At 44.8% G+C, this 22,198-nt stretch overlaps 1 protein-coding gene across 1 annotated transcript; it reads right to left on the bottom strand.

Moving 5' to 3' along the window:
* Positions 1-7,118: 7,118 nt before the first annotated feature.
* Positions 7,119-19,042, bottom strand: LOC110496100 (sialidase-1). The gene is made up of 6 exons (XM_021571795.3): positions 18,619-19,042; positions 17,036-17,225; positions 13,388-13,650; positions 10,416-10,598; positions 9,815-10,034; positions 7,119-9,644 (listed from the first exon to the last, which is right to left on the bottom strand). Exons 1-6 carry the CDS (start codon positions 18,712-18,714, stop codon positions 9,424-9,426), a joined length of 1,173 nt encoding a protein of 390 aa, XP_021427470.2. The 5' UTR covers positions 18,715-19,042; the 3' UTR covers positions 7,119-9,423.
* Between the last annotated feature and the right edge of the window lie 3,156 nt (positions 19,043-22,198).

Consider the following 22,198-nt stretch of genomic DNA (forward strand, 5'->3'; position numbering starts at 1 on the left):
AATCACCCTGAAATATTCGCCCCACTCCTGTGTCTCGAACTTTGTGGAGTACGGCAAAAGACTGCACGGTGTCAGTGAACTTCACCTTACAGTATCTCGTTCCATCGACGATCTCCGTCCCCGGCCAAACTCTCCTTCGAATATCCGTGACGGCGGCTACACCCCAGCTGCGCAGTTTCTCCATTATAGCGCCGTCTTCAATATAAACTGGCAAGTTCATAAACGAGACTATTAGTTCGTTTGTCATCACGTCTCTCGCCATTATCTTCGTGTCCTTCATTCCTGTTTCCTTTTATTCGGCACCCCACCACCTCTCCGCACACTTCCTTAATTGATTTGAGTAATTCCATCGTCGTTATTCTGTTTTCTCCCATCAATTCCACTACCACCGTTCTTTCTTTGCCATATTTTAACCCATCTTCAGGTCCATGTTTTGTCCGTTGTACATTGCCTTTGTCCATTCCCTTGTTCTTTGCCATGTTGTCCATCATAATAAACCAAAATACGCAGCAAAACTCTCCCCCAGGCAGCAAAACTGCAAGGGGGGTAGAACGAACCAAACTTAAACTTATTCAACTGCAAAAAAACAAATTATACTTCAAGAAAAACTATTGCGCAAACACTCACTCACAGCTCTATCAACCACACCTGTCTCACTTTCCTCACCTGAAGCTTACTCAGGCAGGTATGGTCATAATCGAGAATCTCTTGGTGCACTATATAAAGTCAAAGTGAGTCTGATTAAGGAGATTAAAGTGTTTTTTCCCGTTTACTTTGCTCTCTGTGTTTTGACTCCTCAACCATCACTCACCCACCGTTACAGAAGCCCGCACCACCAGATGGAGTCAGCAGGAGCAGCCACCACCCCTCTCCCCACGATGGAGGAGAGAGTCCTTCATCATACGTCCATCCTCCATCGCATCAAATTAGCAATGGATCAAATGATGGAGAGGATGGACCGTTGGGAGAAGAGTGGTCTCCCTACTACCCCACCTACCCTCCCACCAGCAACTCTACCATCTCCTCCAGCGGGATCCGGTGCCAGCGCTACAACTAGAGCTCTACCTGGCCACCGTTAGGCCTGCTCCCTCGGACGAGGAGAGCGTGAGTGTCCTCGTCTCCTGCCTGACGGGTAGGGCCCTGGAGTGGGCCAACTCCGTCTGGTTCGGGCCCGAATCAGCGAGGGGCCACTACCTGGAGTTCACCTGCCGTTTCCGGGCTGTGTTCGATCATCCTCCGGAGGGCCAAGCGACGGGTGAGAGGTTGTTCCATCTCCGGCAGGGGACGAGGAGCGCGTAGGACTTTGCGTTGGATTTCAGGTGTAGCCTAAGAGAGGACGTTCGCAGGGAGCTGGCTTGTCGGGACACTACGCTCAGCTTGGATGAGCTGATCGACATGTCTATCCGGCTAGACCATCTGCTGGCTGCTCGCGGACGTTATGAAAGGGTCCTGTCAGTTCCACCATTCCCTGGCTGGCTATTCACAATCCTAAAATTTAGTGGAGACAGGGAGCTCTCCAGGGGTGGTCTGATGAGTGTTCAGGCAGGTGTTTAGGAGTTTCCATGGGTGCGACATACGGTGGAGAGTTCAGACCAGGTTTCCACCGTGCACATTCCTGCTGGGTATGCCGATTTGGCTATCACCTTCAGTAAGAAGAAGGCGACCCTATTACCACCCCATCGACAGGGGGATTGCGTGATAAACCTCCAGGTAAACGATGCACTCCCCAGGAGTCACGTGTATCCGTTGTCCCAGGAGGAGACGTTGGCTACGGAGACATACTGTATGTCACGGAGGCTCTGGGACAGGGGTACATTCGGCCCTTCATGTCACCCGTCTCCTCGAGTTTATTTTTCGTGAAGAAAAAGGAGGGTGGTTTGCATCTGTGTATTGATTATCGAGGTCTAAATTCCATCACTGTGGGTTTTGGTTACCCACTACCTCTCATCGCTACGGGGGTGGAATCATTTCACGGGGCGCTATTTTTCATGAAACTGGACCTCAGGAGCGCGTATAATCTGGTGCGTATTTGGTAGGGAGATGAGTGGAAAACCGCGTTTAGTACCACATCTGGCCATATGGTGCGGTTCTTGGGCGACTGCTGGAGCATGACCTGTACGTGAAGGCAGAGAAATGTGAATTTTACAAACGAGCCGTTTCCTTCCTGGGTTATCGCATTTCCACTCGGGGGTGGTAATGGAGGGTGACCGCGTCAAGGCCATGCGTAATTGGCCGACTCCCACCACGGTAAAGGAGGTGCAGCGGTTTTTAGGGTTTGCCAATTACTACCGGAGGTTTATCCGGGGCTTTGGCCAGGTGGCGGCCCCTATTACCTCACTGCTGAAGGGGGGGCCGGTGCGTTTGGTCAGTGGTCAGCAGAGGCGGACGGAGCGTTCCGTCGTTTGAAGGCGCTGTTCACCGACACGCCAGTGTTGGCGTATCCGGTCCCTTCTTTGGCATTCATAGTTGAGGTGGACGCATCCGAGGCTGGGGTTGGAGCTGTGCTCTCCTAGCGCTCGAGTACGCCACCGAAGCTCCGCCCCTGTGTTTTTTTTTCGAAGAAAATAGATAGGGAGTTGTTGGCCATAGTTAAGGCTCTGAAGGTGTGGAGACTTGAGGGGGCTATGCACCCTTTCCTCATCTGGACTGACCACCGTAACCTGGAGTATATCCGATCAGCTAGGAGACTGAATCCTCGTCAGGCAAGGTGGGCCATGTATTTCACCCGATTTCGTTTTACGATCTCGTATCGACCAGGTTCCCTCAATACTAAGGCCGACACGCTGTCCTGCCTATACGACACTGATGACCGTCACCGCAGTGAGGCCCCCGTGTTTGCACCAGGGGACAGGGTCTGGCTCTCGACCCGAAACCTGCCCCTCCGCCTGCCTTGCCGGAAGCTGGGTCCGCAGTGTGTAGGGCCATTTAAAGTCCTGAGGAGAATAAACGAGGTGTTATCGATTGTTACTCCCTTCGTATTATCGTATTAACCCCTCGTTTCATGTGTCTCTCCTCAGGCCGGTGGTAGCTGGTCCCATGCAGGAAAGTGAGGTTCCGGAGGTCCCTCTGCCCCCTCTGGACATCGAGGGGTCCCCGGCGTACACGATACGGTCCATTCTGGACTCCAGACGCCAGGGTGAGGGGCCTGCAGTACCTCATGGACTGGGAGGGGTACGGGCCGGAGGAGAGGTGCTGGGTCCCGGTGGGGGATATATTGGATCCCACTATACTAAAGGAGTTCCGGAGGTTGTCGTTGCCGGTCTATTAGCTGCCACCAATCCCTTTTTCCTTTTCATTTGTTTTTGTCTAATTGTTTTCACCTGTTCCTTGTTGGGGTTTTGGGATGGGTGTTATTTAAGTTAGTTTTGCCCACTGGTGTTTGTGCGGGCTTGTTGTGTTTGTGGTGTATCGTCGGTTTTGGGTTTTCGCTGTCCGGGTTTGTGTAACTAGGTTTTGGGTTTGTTTTGCACTTGTGTTTTAGGGTATTCACCCATGTTTTGGACCTGTTACTTTAAGGACATTAAAGCGTTTTTCCCGTTTACTTTGCTCTCTGCGTTTTGACTCCTCACCCATCACCCTCCCACCGTTACACAATTCTGCAAAAACAAAATTACATCCAGAGTGCATCAAACATGATTTAAGACCTTGTTTATGGAAAAGTGGTTATTTCTGTATTTCAATGTTGCAACTTGATGAAAATTGTCCACAGTGTTAATTTAATCTAGTTTCAACAGTTCTGCAAAAAAAACTTGCATCCAGAGTGCATCAAACATGATTTAGGCCTTGTTTATGGAAAAGTGGTTATTTCTGTATTTCAATGTTGCAACTTGCTGAAATTTGTCCACAGTGTTCCTATCATCTAGTTGAACTTCCTATGGCTGCAATCACGTTAACGGGATCATTTTCATCAACAACCGCTAAATTGCAGAGCGACACATTCAAATAATATTACTAAAAAAATATATATTCATGAACTCACAAGTGCTTTACAGCAAAAGCAATCTAAGCGTTTTTGTAAGTTTATCGATCACTCGACAAAACATTATGAACACCTAACATCAAAGTAGCTTGGTCACGAAAATCAGAAAAGCAATCAAATGAATCTTTTACCTTTGATGATCTTCGGATGTTTTCACTCACGAGACTCCCAGTTACACAATAAATGTTCCTTTTGTTCCATAAAGATTATTTTCATATCCAAAATACCTCAGTTTGTTTGCCGCGTTATGTTCAGTAATCCACAGGAAAGAGCGGTCACGACAACGCAGACGAAAATTCCAAATAGTATCCGTAATGTCCACAGAAACATGTCAAATGTTTTTTATAATCAATCCTCAGGTTGTTTTTAAAATATATAATTGATAATACATCAACCGCAACTGTCTTTTTAAGTAGGAGAGGGATCGGCAATGGCTGCCCAAACGCTGTTGCGCTTACAAAACGCTGCTGGCACCCAGCCATACAATGACGCAATATTATCGTTCTCGCTCATTTTTCAAAATAAAAGCCTGAAACTATGTCTATCGACTGTTGACACCTTGAGGAAGCGATAGGAAAAGGAATCTGTTTGATATCCCTTAAAATGGAGCAGGCAGGCTATGGAACATGGAGTTTTCAAAATAGAAGCCACTTCCTGGTTTGATTTTCTTCAGGGTTTTGCCTGCAAGATCAGTTCTGTTATACCCACAGACAATATTTTGACCGTTTTGGAAACTTTAGAGTGTTTTCTATCCTAATCTGTCAATTATATGCATATTCTAGCATATGGTCCTGAGAAATAGGCCGTTTACTTTGGGAATGTTATTTTACCAAACATAAAAATAGTGCCCCCTAGCTTTAAGAGGTTAATAAATATGATGAACGCCTTCCACGCTGCACCTTGGTCCAATCCTTCCAACAACAATCGTTACAGAAGATCCCACAGGAGGAGCAGGGATCCTGGGTCTGGGAGGATAGCCAGAAGTGGAGGAAATCCTGGACGTGAGACGAAATCATGGCAGGAGACAGAAGCCTGCCATGGAAGCAGGCAGAGGCAGCAAAGGAGCAACAACGACGACACCGAGGTTCGCGGCCACGATGGAAGCCCGAGAGGCAGCCTAAAAAAAAAATATGGGGGGGGGGGGGGACATTCTGGTGTGAACCAGAAACAACTCCCTGTAATCACCGTGTGGAGTGGGTCACCGTTCAGGTACCATGTTTTCCGACTCTACGCACTGTGTCTCCAATGCGCCTCCACAGCCCAGTGCGCTTTGTGTCGGCTCCCGGCACTTGCCGTGCGAAAGTGGGCATCTGTCCAGGACACGTTGTGCCGGCTCTGTGCTCCTGGTCTCCAGTACGCCTCCACGGCCTGGTACGTCCTGTGCCGGTTCTATGCACGGTGTCTCCAGTGTGCCTCCACAGTCCAGTACGTCCTGTGCCAGCCCCCCACACTTGCCGTGCGAAGGTGGCTATCTGTCCAAGACACGTTGTGCCGGCTCTGCGCTCCCGACCTCTAGTGATGATCCATGGCCCGAAGCTTCCAGTGATGATCCATGGCCCGGAGCCTCCAGTAATGATCCATGGCCCGAAGCTTCCAGTGATGATCCATGGCCCGGAGCCTCCAGTAATGATCCATGGCCCAAAGCTTCCAGTGATGATCCATGGCCCGGAGCCTCCAGTAATGATCCATGGCCCGGAGCCTCTAGTGACGACCCACGGTCCGGTTCCTCTGGCGACAATCCACGGTCCGGAGCTTCCGGCGATGATCCACGGTCCGGAGATTCTGGTGATGATCCACAGTCCGGAGCTTCCGGCGACGATCCACGGTCCAGAGCTTCTGGCGACGATCCACGGTCTGGAGCATCCGGCAACGATCTACGGTCCGGAGCATCTAGCAACGATCCACGGTCCGGTCCCTCCGGCGACGATCCACGGTCCGGAGCATCCAGCAACGATCCACGGTCCGGAGCATCCAGCAACGATCCACGGTCCGGTTCCTCCGGCAACGATCCACGGTCCGGTTCCTCCTGCAACGATCCACGGCCGGTTCCTCCGGCAACGATCCACGGCCGGTTCCTCCGGCAACGATCCACGGCCGGTTCCTCCAGTGACGATCCATGGTCCGGAGCTTCCGGCGATGATCCCCACACCAGTCGCCACCTAAGCTGGCGGATCCGCAAGCAGAGTGGGGAGACGTCCCGCACCGGGGCCGCCACCGAGGCTGGATTCCCACCCGGACCCTCCCCTTTCATTGGTCACTCCTAAAGCCAACCCCTACTTTGGTAGCCTTTCCTTACAATTCTCTGCTGCCAATGACTGGAACGAATTGCAAAAATTTACTGAAGCTGGAGACTCATATCTCCCTCACTAACTTTAAGCATCAGTTATCAGAGCAGCTTACATATCATTGCACCTGTAAATTGCCCATCCAACTACCTCATCCCCATATTGCTATTTACTGAGCCAGACTCATTGGGAGAAGAAACTAACATAAGTGGGCGTAGCATTTGGCCAAAGCAAGGAGTCTGGGTAGCCAGGCAAGGTCTATGCGCTCTATATGAATGCAGTTTGATGTGGGTTACTTGAGGCCAGTGTGATATGGCAGACATTAGGCACACAACTAAGTACTACTACAACTCTATCTTTGTGTACAGGTTCAGCTCCCGAGCCTCCTCTATCTCACAATTGTGAAGCCATGAACAAGAGAACAGGGAAATGGGTTGACAATGACTGTGACCTACGGTGTTCCAATAATCCCTCAGGCAAAATGTTTTGCATGTATGCTAAATTAATTGACAATGTCTGTTTCTTCCCATTTCATTACTCCCACACTCAACCATCATCTTCTACTAATTCCACTTGTACTAAGGCTATATGAAAGCAAGAGTAATTTACAGTGTTTTACTGTTTCTTTAATGTCTGATTTGTGGTAAATGATTGATGTAATCATGGTTGTGTCTGGGTTGGGTAGTGCCGTCCAGGACTACATACGCACCCGGAGAGAGCGGTTCACATCCCCGTTCTTCCACCCACTTTCTGTGCTCTATATACACTTCCCATCTGTCGATTCAACTTCAGAAAATACGATGCATTCAAGGTGAAAATAATTTCCCGTTCATTGTGGTTAATTTTCAAAGAACTTGTTTCATGTCTATGAATGCTAGTTTTATTTAGTATCTTCAATAATTATGAATTTTGTTCACTCCCCATTATAAATTTGGCTTTAATGCCTAACACATAATACATTTTAGAAGACACTGTGATTCTACTATAAGATTCTGGCAACACTATCATAAAGAAAAATATTTATATTACTTCTATAAGTGTGACAAACAAAATAGTTAAGGATATCTGCATTATTCTCTTTTCTAACCTTCTCTTACAGCCACATCTTACATTTTGTCTTACAGTGTACATTTGTGTACGATTTCTTTGTTCCAAAATCTCCATTTGAATCTAATGTTCACCCACACAGCATGAAACAGGGCGTGGCTAACAAAAATAATATTTCACATACTTTTCAGGGAAGTACAGGATACTTTACATAATCTACAGACCCAGGGGATATCCCAAAACATTACAAGAGGCTTAATACAATTGTAATATCTGGAACAATTTTAACAGTATGTTTCCACACAGTGTGGCTCAATTGCTGCTCAGTTCACATATTTTCCACAAATTGTACAGTATCTAAACGTATATATATTATATTAATACTCAGACACGCATCACACCTCCTTTAAACACTATCAGAAAATCTTACCTGAAATATTAAAACCACAAATCTTAAAAGGTCATCAACATAGGAAGCCCTTCTATTAAATGTACACACTTTCAGGAAAGGGAGGATAATAAAGGGTGTAAGATAGAGAATTAGCTTACAGTAAGAGAAGAATATATGCTAAATATAATACAAAATCAAGTGCACTTAAAAGACCATAACATTGGCAATTCAACTTGACACAATGAGTTCACATGCATCCAGATTCCTCAATACAAGGCAACAGTTTCTAACCAAAATCACTTTCGAATAAATGACCAATCAAATCCTTATGTGCAATTAACCAGATGCAGTGTCTTACCACTAAACAAGGAATCTATTTCATATCAGTATGTCAGCTTCACAGAAGGGTTCAGGAAGGTGAACTGAGGAAAACAACTACATCTGCTGTGGAGTGCGCTAGCTAGATGAGACTGATCAAATCTGCTACAGCAACACTGAGTTGAAGTATTTGTGACACAATCACAGTTGATTATTATACTTTCAACTTATAGCACAAAATGGGTGAATGAAATGACAGATCCCTGACGCCATGCCTCGTAAAAACAACATCAAGTTGATGGTATTCAAACTATACATGTCCTATTGAGTCAATAATTTTACGAGTCAATTCACTCACATAAAACGGTCTCATCATACAAACATCTCTCACGTCAAAAGTTGGCAAGAACCATCCTTCAAAAAAAGGAAACCGTAAAAAATTCCTTGACATTGTTAAAGTGCAACCATTCTGTTATGGACTGGGAGGCAGAGGGCTGGGAGCTGCATTTACTAGGCATTAAAATGTCTAAAGCTGTATTTTTACCTTTTTTTGCCATATGGAAATAGCAGTTGCAAGTCTTTCCCAATATTTTTATGGCTTGGTGACACATAACCCTCTAAATATTTGCCTTCCACCCATCTCTTTTATTTTGTGATGTGTGTGTGTGTGTGTGGACCGGGGGGGGGGCAAACTCTTCCCCCCCCCCCCTCTCAGCTATAGGAGCCTCAACAGAAAGGAAGCGTAGCTACACCAACATCCCACCAATCATTACAGACTATCATATCTTCAGTAAAGGACAGGACACCTGTGCTTGGACCATACTAATAACATGTATATTAGGCACCAAATGGAGGAAAACAGACTAAAACAGGGAGGGACTAGCTGAACTTCCCATTTCCTGTTGCAGAATGTTTTTGCCCTAATGTGTGCCCTAATGAAACCAACCCTGATATATTTAAAAGCCCACCTTAGGATAAAGTGGCACACAACTGTCATTATTGGTACAATAAAAACAGGAGTAGTTTGTATGTCTCCCTCCACCAATCAAAACAAAGTGGTGCTGCAAAGTCCCATGAGTCCTCCGTCCTGAGAGAATCTTCAACATCCTCTTCCTTTTCCCTCCCCGGCTGGAGGTAGAACCTGCTCCTAACCACAGATCTTGGATAAAAATCCAACCTAACCATAACCACTTAAGAGGATAAAAATATCTGGGCCTGTATTCAAAAAGTATCTGAGTAAAAATGCTGATCTAGGATCTATATCTATATAATCTAATTCATTATGATCTAAAAAAAAAGGCTAAACTGATGCTAGTTCAGCACACCAAGACACTAAGAACACAGACCTTGGACCAGTGGTTAGAGGCAGACTCTACCTAGTCCCCCACCCCAGCCTTATTCTACTACCATCCACCGTAGAGGTGGATCTTGGCGAAGGAGATGGTCTCATCATAGTCTTTGTGGCCTTTCTCGTAGATGACAAAGATGAACTTCCTGTCCTCTGCGCTGCCGCTCGTAAGTGACGTCATGCAGGAGTAGCCACTTGGGCCCGCCCAGATCTGCACAGTGTTCTTCTCCCACGATGTGCCATTGGTCAGAGACCAGCGCAGGGTTAGATTGATCCCTGGCACAAAGAGAGGAGAGACAAAAAGCGAGAGGGACAGAAAGGTCGAGGGTGAAAAGACAAAAAAAATAAAATTACTTTTTTTATTTTGAACTCAACACTAACCCCCTGTCCAACCCACTCGGTCTACCAGAGGGCCCCAATCCACACCCCTTTCCCATAGTCCTTACTGTGGGTACTGTCAGCTGGGTTGGTGAAGTACATCACGCCCTCCTTCTGCAGCGCCCCTGCTGCTACCGTTGGGTCTATCAGGATGGGGTCAAACACCAGCTGCTCCACAGGTAGAGTCTCACCCCCGTCCAGGCTGCGCACCACCATGCGGCAGCGGCAGTGGTAGTTGTTCTGGTTGCGCACGTTGATGACGATGCTACCGTCCTCCATCTCTACAGGCTACAAAGGGGGGAAAGAGGCAGAGGGGAGTTTGATTGAGGAACTGAAGTCAGCCTGATTATTGGCTTTTAACAGAAAGCCTGTTTCTCAAGCACTTATCACGGGATACTAATAGTTGTTAGTCAAATGAATCAATTTAAGTGGTCCTACAAGGATTAGCTACTGTATCTTTCCAATCTCTGATACAAAAAAAGTAGAGGAACTGCATTGTAATCAGTATACATCACTTTTGAACAAAAGCATCGGACTATAAAACTACTAGCAGACTAGTAAAACTACAGACTAGTAAAACTCAAGGGTTGCCTAATAACTATAAGGGTATTGTACTGTGTGGCATTGTTTCCAGTCCTTCCTACCTATTCCCTCCCTGGTTAGCTTTACCTGGCACTCGTCTGGGTTGAAGTCCAGGGCTTGTTTGGGCTGGTTGTAGGGGATACTCTTCAGTGCGGCACCATTCTTCCAGTTTCGCCCGTGATCGTCACTCAGAATACAGAAGACCCCGTCACCCTCCAGTGTGCCATGTCCACACACCACCAGGCGCCCCTTGGCAGGAGGGTAGTGCTTCTGCAAGAGAGGACATGGAAAGACAGTCAAAAATAGTGTACTCTATCAAAGCACAACAGTTCAATCGAAACAACTGACCTCGGTGCATTGACCCTAAGATTTATTACACACAATATAAGGGTTAGGAACGATAGAAATTGGGCTCATAAAGGAAAGAACATCCAGAATGACTAGCTAAATACTGGTGTGTCCAAATACACAGGCAGGTTAACAACAACTAAGAACTGCAGAGGTATTGAAAAAGAGAGTAGCTCATCACGGGAGACATGACTCAAACTTACTGACAACACAAAAGTAGGCTACGTCAGCAATGGTATCACGAGGAAGGAAATAAGGAGCTCCCCTCATATGGGTAGATATGACAAACAAATAAAGCAGGGGGAATTATATGAATTAAATGATATGCAGGGGTAAAAGACAGAACCGTCTGGTACTGAGCTCTAACCACAACAATCCAGTAATCAATAACAGAAAAATTGAGAAATTGCCAAGAAACTGAAGATCTTGTACAATGCTGTGTACTACTCCCTTCACAGAACAGAGCCAACTGACTAACCAGAATATAAAGAGTGGGAGGGCCCAGTGTACAACTGAACAAGAAGACAAGAAGACATTAGAGTGTCTAGTTTAAGAAACACACGCCTCAAGTCCTCAACAGGCAGCGTCATTAAATTGTACCCGCAAAACACCAGTCTCAACGTCAACAGTGAAGAGGCGACTCCAGGATTCTGGCCTTCTAGGCAGAGCCCCTCTTTCCAGTGTCTGTTCTTTTGCCCATCTTAATATTTTTAATAGCCAGTCCGAAATATGGCCTTTTCTTTGCAACTCTGCCTAGAAGGCCAGCATCCCGGATTCGCCTCCTCATTGTTGAAGTTGAGACTTCAACTTGAGACTGGTGTTTTGCGGGTACTATTTAATGAAGCTGTCAGTTGAAGATTTGTGAGGCATCGGTTTCTCAAACTAGACACTAATGTACTGGTACTCTTGCTCAGTTGTGCACCAGGGCCTCCCACTATCTATTCTGGTTAGAGCCAGTTTGCGCTGTTCTGTGAAGGGAGTAGTACACAGCATTGTACAAGATCTTCAGTTTCTTGGCAATTTCTCACATGGAATAGCCTTCATTTCTCAGAACAAGAATAACAATAAATAAACATTTAATTGAGCCTGTAATCGGACCAACAAATGCTGACGTAACGGATGTAGCGTTTCAATCGGTGACATCACTTGCTCTGAGACCTTGAAGTAGTGGTTCCCCTTGCTCTGCAAGGGCCGCGGCTTTTGTGGAGCGATGGGTAACGATGCTTCGTGGGTGACTGTTGTTGATGTGTGCAGAGGGTCCCTGGTTCGCGCCCGGGTATGGGCAAGGGGACGGTCTAACGTTATACTGTTACACTGATGCTCCAGATACTCAACTAGTCTAAAGAAAGACCGTTTCCGCTGTGTCAACATGATCGCAAAAGGGTTTTCTAATGATCAATTAGCCAGTTAAAATGATAACGATTAGCTAACACAATGTGCCATTGAAACACAGGAGTGATGAGTGCTGACTAACATATGTACATATGTAGATAATCCAGCTACAATAGTCATTTACAACATTAACAATATCTACACTGTATTTCTGATCAATTTGATGTTCTTTTAAAATGGACAAATGTGCTTTCCTTTCAAAAACAAGGACATTTAAGTGACCCCAAACTTTTGAACGGTAGTGTACGTGTGTTGGAGTATCAATGTGCGCAATGTGTAGGGGGCCCTGTGAGTGTGCATAGAGACAGTGTAAAGATAAGAATAAAATACAAAGGTCAACTCAGATACTCTATTTAGCCATTTTGTTATTTCTTTAGTTAGCTATTCAGCAGTCTTATGGCAAGGAGCTGTTCTGGAGGCTGTTGGTGTAACACTTGATGTACCGGTACCGCTTGCCATGCGGAAGCAGAGAGAACAGCTTGGGTGGTTCGAGTCTAAAGATTTAACCAATACGCTCCAAAATGCTGTGTGGTTCAACAATAACAAACATTTCTCGAAGGCAGAGATTAGTGGCCGAGATCGAGACTTGTGCAGGCCTAATGAATGACATAACACTTATTGGATTTCTGTAAGTGATGTCTCTTTGCATTTATCAAATGGCACTGTATGGATGCCAGAACTATTCCAATTGTTATCGGAGTAGCCTAATGGTTGGAATAGTAACTGAAGTCTGGAAACGGTCTGTAAGCCTATTATAAAATGTTAGCTCCTGCACAATTCAGTGTTCCTCACAGTAAAATGATAGTCCAAAATAGAATAAAAATTTGGTCTAGGGAACAGGAGTGGAAAAATATGATAAATTTTTTCAGCATCTTGAGAGAATGGGATTGCGCGCTTAAGGACCTGACCATTGAGGCGTAAACATTTTTTTTCCCCCCGCACCCAATCATTTAGCCGTCCCTGAGTAACGTGCGCAGGTAGTCTTCATGAGCCATTGAAGTAATTGTTTGACAATCAGATGAAAACTGGTTGTGTTTATGCCACATTGAAAAAAGGTAGGCACGTACATTTTAAAAGTGAAAACGACAAATCTTTACTATTAGGCCCATAGAGATCCTATTAAATGAATAGGGATTCTATATGTCATTGGATGATTAGGCTCATAAAAAAAAGATTGTAAAAAGCACATGCACACACAGGAGGTCCCCGTACTGGGATGAAATTTAAATCTACTTTCACCCAATTAGATACATTGAGAGAGAGAGAGATATAAGGGGAGATGAAGAGAAGTATCAAAGCCATGGACGGTGGTGACCCACCTGAATGCCAAAGCCAGGCCCGGGGGCAAAGTTCTTAACCCCTAGCTGGACCGAGAGGTTCCTTGGTGGGCTCCAGCTGAGACCGTCATCCATGCTCTCCACCAACATAATACTGGCAGGGTCACACTGGTACTGGTGGAAGCACATCGAGTAGATCAGCAGCACAGAGCCAGTCTCCTCATCCACCACCACAGAACCCAGGTTCAGCCCGTCAACCAAGTAGCCATCATCCAATATGAAGGAGGTGGGAGACCACGTGGCACCTAGTGTGGAGGGGAAGTATAGAAGGAGAGCGGAGGAGGAAAGTATTCGTCGTAAGTGCTGTAAAATACAGTGCATTCGGAAAGTATTCAGACCACTCCCCTTTCCCACATTTTGTTACGTTACAGGCTTATTCTAAAATGAATGAAATAGTTTGTTTCCATCATCAAGCCTAGAGTCTTCTTGGGTATGACACAACAAGCTTGACACACCTGTATTCGGGGAGTTTCTCCCATTCTTCGCTGCAGATCCTCTCAAGCTCTGTCAGGTTGGATGGGGAGCGTCACTGCACATCTATTTTCAGGTCTCTCCAGAGATGTTCGATCGCATTCAAGTCCGGGCTCTGGCTGGGCCACTCAAGAATATTCAGAGTCTTGTCCCGAAGCCACTCCTGCGTTGTCTTGGCTGTGTGCGCTTAGGGTCATTGTCTGTCATGTTGGAAGATGAACCTTCACCCCAGCCTGAGGTCCTGAGCACTCTGGAGCAGGATTTCATCAAGGATGTCCCTGTACTTTGCTCCGTTCATCTTTCCCTCGATCTTGACTGGTCTCAGTCCCTGCCGCTGAAAAATATCCTCACGGCATGATGCTTCATCGTAGGGATGGTGCCAGGTTTCCTCCAGGAGTGTCGCCTGGCATTCAGGCCAAAGAGTTCAATCTTGGTTTCATCAGACAAGAGAATCTTGTTTCTCGTGGTCTGAGAGTCCTTTAGGTGCCCTTTGGCAATCTCCAAGCGGGCTGTCATGTGCCTTTTACTGGGGAGTGGCTTCCGTCTGGCCACTCTACCATAAAGGCCTGATTGGTGGATAGCTGCAGAGAAGGTTGCCCTTCTGGATGGTTCTCCCATCTCCAAAGAGGAACTCTTGAGCTCTGTCAGAGTGACCATCGGGTTCTTGGTCACCTCCTAGACCAAGGCCCTTCTCCCCCAATTGCTCTGTTTGGCCAGGAAACCAGCTCTAAGAAGAGTCTTGGTGGCTCCAAACTTATTCCATTTAAAAATGGAGGGCACAGTGTTCTTGGGGACCTTCAATGCTGCAGACAGATCTGGTAAAGGGTACCAAAACATGTGCCTTGACAATCCTGTCTCGGAGTTCTATTCCTTAGACCTCATGGCTTGGTTTTTGCTCTGACATGCACTGCCAACTGTGGCACAGGTGTTTGCCTTTCCAAATCATGTCCAATCAATTGAATTTCCCAAGTTGTAAAAACATCAAGGATGATCAATAGAAACAAGACGCACCTGAGCTCAATTTCAAGTCTCATAGCAAAGGGTCTGAATACTTATGTAAATAAGGTATCACTTGCAAAAAGTTCTAAAAACATGTTTTCCCTTTGATTAAACAATTTTATAATAAGGCTGTAGCGTAACAAAATGTGGGAAAGAGGTGTGAATACTTTCCGAATGCACTGGAGTGAAGATGAGCCAAAACAAAGCAAAGTCGATTCAAATGCGAGTGTGAAGTTTCTGTCCTGTCCATCTGTAACGGGAATATTTAAGATGACTAAAGTTCAAATTTAAATTTAGAGTGAACAATGTTTAGCATATTTGGAGTGTCTGTAATAAACAATTTCCAGTGTCCCATTGGATTATTCTCATATCTGTTGGTAGTGATTGATATCAGACAGGTGGTACAAGGACACTGATTAGTCACTGTTGTATTGATGACATTCTTTGAATATTGCGTGATTCTGTATCAGCTGGCAAAGGGACTGCATTTTGTTTGGACTTCCTACAAGCCTCTCAGACGGGTGTTAAAGCCCCATTGCAGTAAAAAAAATAAAAATAAAAAAAAAAACTTTAATTTTCTGTGTTATATATAATATATTTAAACAATAGGAACAGTAGGAATAATACTGTGAAATTACGAACATGATCAAGCCCTTTTTGTGTAAGAGCTGTTTAAACGAAATATTTTATTCTTATCTTTACACTGTCTCTATGCACACTCACAGGGCCCTACACATTGCACACATTGATACTCCAACACACGTACACTACCGTTCAAAAGTTTGGGGTCACTTAAATGTCCTTGTTTTTGAAAGGAAAGCACATTTGTCCATTTTAAAAGAACATCAAATTGATCAGAAATACAGTGTAGATAGTTAATGTTGTAAATTACTATTGTAGCTGGATTATCTACATTTGTGTACAGAGGCCCATTATCAGCACTCATCACTCCTGTGTTCCAATGGCACATTGTAATAACCCCCCCCCCCTGTAATTTCAGCCTTTTTTGGTGGGATTGAATTTTAGCCTGCCTGGTGATGTCACCAGGAGTTCCCACATTTGCTGAACAGTTGTTGGCTGCTTTTCCTTTACTCTGTGGTCCAACTCATACCAAACCATCTCAACTGAGTTGAAGTCAGGTGATTGTGGAGGCCAGGTCATCTGACGCAGCACTCCATCACTCTCCTTCTTGGTCTGACAAGGTAAAAATCTGTCATTCTGCTCCTGAACAAGGCAGTTAACCCACTGTTCCTAGGCCATCATTGTAAATAAGAATTTGTTCTTAACCGACTTGCCTAGTTAAATAAAAGGTTAAAATGAATAAATAGAAACATGAGCAATGGACATTTGCCTGGTGGAAATCTGTCCTTTGGTCTGATGAGTGCAAATCAGAGATTTTTGGTTCCAACCACCATGTCTGAGACACAGAGTAGGTGAACGGATGACCTCTGCATGTGTTGGTTCCCACCGTGAAGCATGGAGGAGGTGTGATGGTGCTTGGCTGGTGACGCTGTCAGTGATTTATTTTGAATCCAAGGCACACTTAACAAGCAGAATTCTGCAGCGATACGTCAACCCATCTGGTTTGCGCTTATTGGGACTATCATTTGTTTTTCAACAGGACAATGACCCAACACATCTCCAGGGTGTGTAAGGGCTATTTGACCAAGAAGGAGAGTGATGGAGTGCTGCAGCAGATGACCTGGCTTCCACAATCACCTGACCTCAACCCAGTTGAGATGGTTTGGGAAGAGTTGGACTGCAGAGTGAAGGAAAAGCAACCAACAATGCTCAGGATGTTTGGGAACTCCTTTGTGAAAACATGAGTATTGTTTTTTGTCTGGGTTTCGTGAGGAATCACTTATTACACCAGGGATGGGCAACAGACGGCATGATCAATTCCTTACTTACTGTTGAGAGTTAGAATACACAAGGTACAAGTTCAAAATGCGGTTGTGCATCAGCAGTTTCTCTTGTCATGTCAGTCACTCAATTAACCCATGTCAGCTCAAATGTTTTAGATTGTTAAATTAGTCTAGCGGCCAGCTATCATGGCCGAATTACCGACCAAGGGGGACCCCCATTGATCATCAGATATCATATTAAAAACTGCAAACATTTGTCCATTCGTCTGTCTGCTCGCCCTGATGGCCTGCCTACCTCGGTCTGTGGAGCGTCGCATGGCAAGGAACTTGGCCCCCACATCATTGGCAGAGTTCTTCCGGGCCTCAGCGAAGGCCAGCAGACTGCCCTTGGGGGTAAAGGAGAGCAGTGGGATCCGGTAGGTGCCCACCTCCCCTGCCCCGCCACTCACCCACAGCAACTGCTCATCATAAACCAGGGGTTTAATCTGGGAGAAAGAAAGAGAGAATCTCAATTTGGCTCATTGCTTGGCATAAGCAGCCACTTGCCAGGTTAGGCCAGGTAAAACTGAGTGTGCAGAAAGCAATCCTCCGAGTTCCATCTTGGAAGAAGCTTGGATTTTAGCCAACAAGAATGGCTGAAAGTGACAATTGTAAAAAGAAAGCATTTGACAGTAACAACATTTACACGCACACAGTATTCTGGATTGTAGCTCATATCCTACCTAAGGTCTTATTAGGGAGACACTGTTTACATGTACCTTTGATATCCCATTTACAAATATCCCTGTATTCATGAATAAACAGAATATTCCTAATTTAAGTTAAATGTAATAGTAACTGAAATATGGACAGTCTGTAGGTCTATAACTAATAAATAGTGAAAATGATTTATGCAAGCAGACAGTTATTCAACCACATAAAATATGCACCCAAGAAGAACTGAAGTATTATCAGAAATGTGTTTCATCGTTTTCTCAGCTTTTCAATTGGGGCGGCAGGTAGTCTAGGGCCAGTAACCTAAAGATTGCTGTTTCGAATCCCCATGCTGACAAGGTAAAAACTGTCGTTCTGCCCTGAACAAGGCAGTTACCCCACTGATCCCCGGTAGGCCGTCATTGTAAATAAGAATGTGTTCTTAACGGACTTACCTAGTTACATTTTTTTAAATTGATGACATTTGGGCATTTTGCACAGGACCAATGTTGACTATTTTAGAGTTATTGCGTTCTCTCCGGTCCCTAAACGAATCAGACAACTTTACAGGTGTTAGATAATAGATAATTAGATAACTAGATAATTAATGCGTTCATTCTATCGATGTAAGACATTGACAGAAACGTGTCTAAATGAGTTGTCAAAGTAGCCAGGCTATACGGTCCAGTAGCCTACGGAGTATCAGCTAAATCAATGATGGAATTATGGTGGATCGAACTAGCCATGTTTTTAAAAGTGATTTTTTACAATCTTATGAAAACAATCACACAACACTCATGATAACACGTGTTATTCTTGTTCACATATGCCACCAATTCAGCAAGTGAACGTATGTGCTATTATATTATACTCTGAAGACATAGGACGGATGACTACATTTTGAAGTGCAGGAGGTTATGATCTGTTTTGGTCGCTTAGCTTTGCAACGGCCTGTGAATGCAAACTTACAGCAAGTCTATTGAACTGTTAGTCACAGAGATAACAGCTATTTGGCCATAACTTCATTGTACCCAAAATCATTATACTGCTATGCTTTCTTGCAGTTTACAATCTACAACATATGTACATCTCGCAAAGCTGTGCAGAATTATGCAGACTGTAAAATACATTCATAGTTAAAACAGGAAGACAACCCATGACTGAAAAACCGGTCAAGTTTCTTACCTGGACAAGAGCGGTGCATAGACACGGAGATAGCACAACCGAGAAAAGCACTGCGAGTCGGCTTTGTAGCCCCATCAAACCAGCCGTTGCAACCATGCTGGTAACTCAGTTCCGTATTCTCTCGGCTCTTTGACAAAGAAAGTTGTGATACTGTGGAATGAAGGCAAAACAATTGCTACACTGTAGAACCACAGAGTTTCTAAAACCAGAGACGAGAATCCCGTGAACCTAGATTCGAAACGTCTTAAGTAAGTCGAACATTTTATTGCTCCAACCTCGTGAAAGTTACAAACTGACACATTTTCGTCAAAAAGTAACGTCTAACTTCCTTAGTAGCGCAGGCCGCAACAGCCACACTCAATGAAACCCTAAACACCGCGGTCATATGACTGAGATGGGCGGTCACATGATGAACCCGTCATACACTGAAAATAAATCAATAAAACTGGGAAGGGAAATGTTGCAATCGACAGAAATTCGAAATTGTGTATATCGTAAAAATTCATGAAAACAAACAATATAGGTTTTTACCTTAATTAAGTTAAAGTTAGCAGTGTGGTTAGGGTTTGGTTTAAAATCTAATTTGAATAGATACATTTTCGAAATAGGCCTGGTTTATGACTGTGGGCCTTGCTATGCGGGATACTTGGGGCGTCTATCCGGGACTCTACCCCATTGAAGTTGACATTTTAAGGGTTAGGGTTCGGTAAGGGTTATTTTAACCACTTGTATAATTTATTTGCATACACTGCAAATAGACATATAAACCCACCAGACGCCACTATTGGTTTCTTCTTGTTTTGTTTTTGTTGTTGTTTGTTTTTTGGGTTTCTTCACGGTACCCAATCCAAAAACAGATTTAATGCGTCACTCAATTATGTATAGTGCAATGCTCTGCCACCAGAGGTTACTCAGGCAAAAGCAAGTTTAGATTTAGAAAAACGGGATATTGGTGTGCATGTGAACGTGTATGTAAAAGTGAGCCTGAGGGGTGGGTGACAATGAGGTACCGGAACAGCATAAAAAAATCACACTTTTATAATAAAGCATTGCATGCATTATCATCGCTTTTGAGTACTGGCATTAGAGCAGTGGTGGGGCTGGTTGCAGAAGTTGCACAACATGGAGTACATTTGTTGTAGCCTAGAGTCCTGGAAAATTTGGCCTTTTATAAATGGATTTCATGCTAATTCTCCATCATTGTAGATGACTGGAGACTTTCACAGAATCTTTTTAAGTGTTTTTTATTGAACCATTATTTAACTAGGCAAGTTAAGAACAAATTCTTATTTACAATGACGGCCTACCCCGGGCAAACCCTAACCCAGACGACACTGGGCCAATTGTGCCCCACCCTATTGGACTCCCAATCACTGCCGGTTGTGATACAGTCTGGAATCAAACCAGGGTCTGTAGTGACACCTCTAGCACTGAGATGTGCTGCCTTGACCTCTGCGCCACTCAGGAGCCCTAAAATAATACCTCACAAATGACAGGCTACTTTGACACTGACAAACTGAGAATCTGAGATCAATAAAAACAGCATAGGAAGGCCAAGAATATGTACAATATGAGAAGGAAATTATAGTCCTAAAAAACTTTTCCTGTTTCACTGACTCACCCAATGATGTGCAGCTCACTCAGCGGCCTATTTGGAAGTTGGTAACTTGGTAACATACAGACAAATTCATATTTTATTTTCAGCAGGATCCATTTGCTTTCCAACCTGTGTTTTCCAACAACAGTCACCCACGAAGCATCGTTACCCATCGCTCCACAAAAACCGCGGCCCAGGCCTCCCGGGTGGCGCAGTGGTTAAGGGCGCTGTACTGCAGCGCCAGCTGTGCCATCAGAGTCCCTGGGTTCGCGCCCAGGCTCTGTCGTAACCGACCGCGACCGGGAGGTCTGTTAGGGAGGGCTTGGTCGGTAGGGATGTCCTTGTCTCATCGCGCACCAGCGACTCCTGTGGCGGGCCGGGCGCAGTGCGCGCTAACCAAGGTTGCCAGGTGCAGCACATTGGTGCGGCTGGCTTCCGGGTTGGATGCGCGCTGTGTTAAGAAGCAGTACGGCTGGCTGGGTTGTGTATCGGAGGACGCATGACTTTCAACCTTCGTCTCTCCCGAGCCCGTATGGGAGTTGTAGCGATGAGACAAGATAGTAGCTACTACAACAATTGGATACCACAAAATTGGGGAGAAAAAGCGGTAAAAATTAAAAAATATTTTTTTTAAATTAAAAAGCCGCTACTTCAAGGTCTCAGAGCAAGTGCTTCACATCCGTTACAGCTGCATGCTGTTCACTGACAGATTTGCCACACGTTCCCGACTTTAGGCATACCTTGTGATTTGGCTACACACAATCCACAGCTAAGCTATTTTTTTTTAAATTAGCCATTGATCCTCTGTGCAATGTTGGAGAGATGCGAGTTGCCGGCTCATGTCTATAACAGCACAGAGAGGGAGAGAGATCATAGAAAGTTAATCTCATTTTAGTTCTGTGAGAGATACCGGTGTGCTTCTCTCTCTCACCACAGCAATGGTTGGTCTATATAAGCAACAATGTTGCGCAAACCATAAACCTGGGATGGCACAACATTCTTAGAATATCAGGCATGTTTTCACATTAGGTTTTTTAAGGGGCATGACAATGACAGAGGAATAAAAATGGAATTACTATGATTGATTTTATTAGGAGTTTTACATTGCAAACAGTGAAAAGGATTGTTCATGCCACAAGATGTATGGGTTCAGGAATGAAAGAGTACCAAACTGAGAGGTGCCACGGCTCAAATGAATCACTGGCGATAGCTGATGGGGATCTTAATAAACTAAACTAAACCAGCATACCAGCATAACCTGGTCACCGGCATCACCAGCTTGACCAGCTAGTCGGCCATCCTAACCAGCTAGACCATGCTGGTCAGACCAGCTTGACCAGCATCCGACCAATGCGGTTTGTGTCTGAACATTCAGAGAGCTCTACTTTCTCCTCCATAGCTGTTGCTAAGTGATCATTTACGCCTCCACATTGTTCTCTAGATGTTTATTCCCAATAGTTGTCAAAACCTATAAACACAGACTTGGAAACACATTATCCTGAATGCTAATCAATAAAACTGTCTGGTAAATTCGCTGCACTGTTTTTCTTGTTTTACAGTGAGTCATTTCAAAGGGAATTGTCGGAGGCGCTCTCTCTCTTGTTACATCACCAACATTTCGAGAATAAAGGCACTACTGTGGCAGCTGTTCAAAAAATATGGCTCATTTCTGCTGTTTTTTTTAGCAGGGTTGGCCTTGGTTATATTTTTATATAAGTCTATTGCACATTTTTATTATTATTATTATTTTTTTTTACTTAACCTTTATTTAACTAGGCAAGTCAGTTAAGAACGTAGTCTTATTTACAATGACGGCCTACCAAAAGGCAAAAGGACTCCTGCGGGGACGGTGGCATAGGACAAAACACACATCAAGACAAGAGAGACAACACAACACTACATAAAGAGAGGCCTAAGATAACATAGCATGGCAGCAACACATGACAACACAGCATGGTAACAACACAACATGAAAACAACATG

This window comes from Oncorhynchus mykiss, chromosome 18 (assembly GCF_057628025.1).
Source record: "Oncorhynchus mykiss isolate SJ-2025 chromosome 18, ASM5762802v1, whole genome shotgun sequence".
NCBI classification, from domain to species: Eukaryota; Metazoa; Chordata; class Actinopteri; order Salmoniformes; family Salmonidae; genus Oncorhynchus; species Oncorhynchus mykiss.

Excerpts from the sequence above, each read along its gene's own strand:
- LOC110496100 (XM_021571795.3), bottom strand. The coding sequence starts at position 18,714 with ATGGTTGCAACGGCTGGTTTGATGGGGCTACAAAGCCGACTCGCAGTG. Across the intron at positions 17,226-18,618 it reads TATGCACCGCTCTTGTCCAG|ATTAAACCCCTGGTTTATGA; the intron begins GTAAGAAACTTG and ends TCTTTCTCCCAG. Across the intron at positions 10,035-10,415 it reads TCAACCCAGACGAGTGCCAG|CCTGTAGAGATGGAGGACGG; the intron begins GTAAAGCTAACC and ends CCCCCTTTGTAG.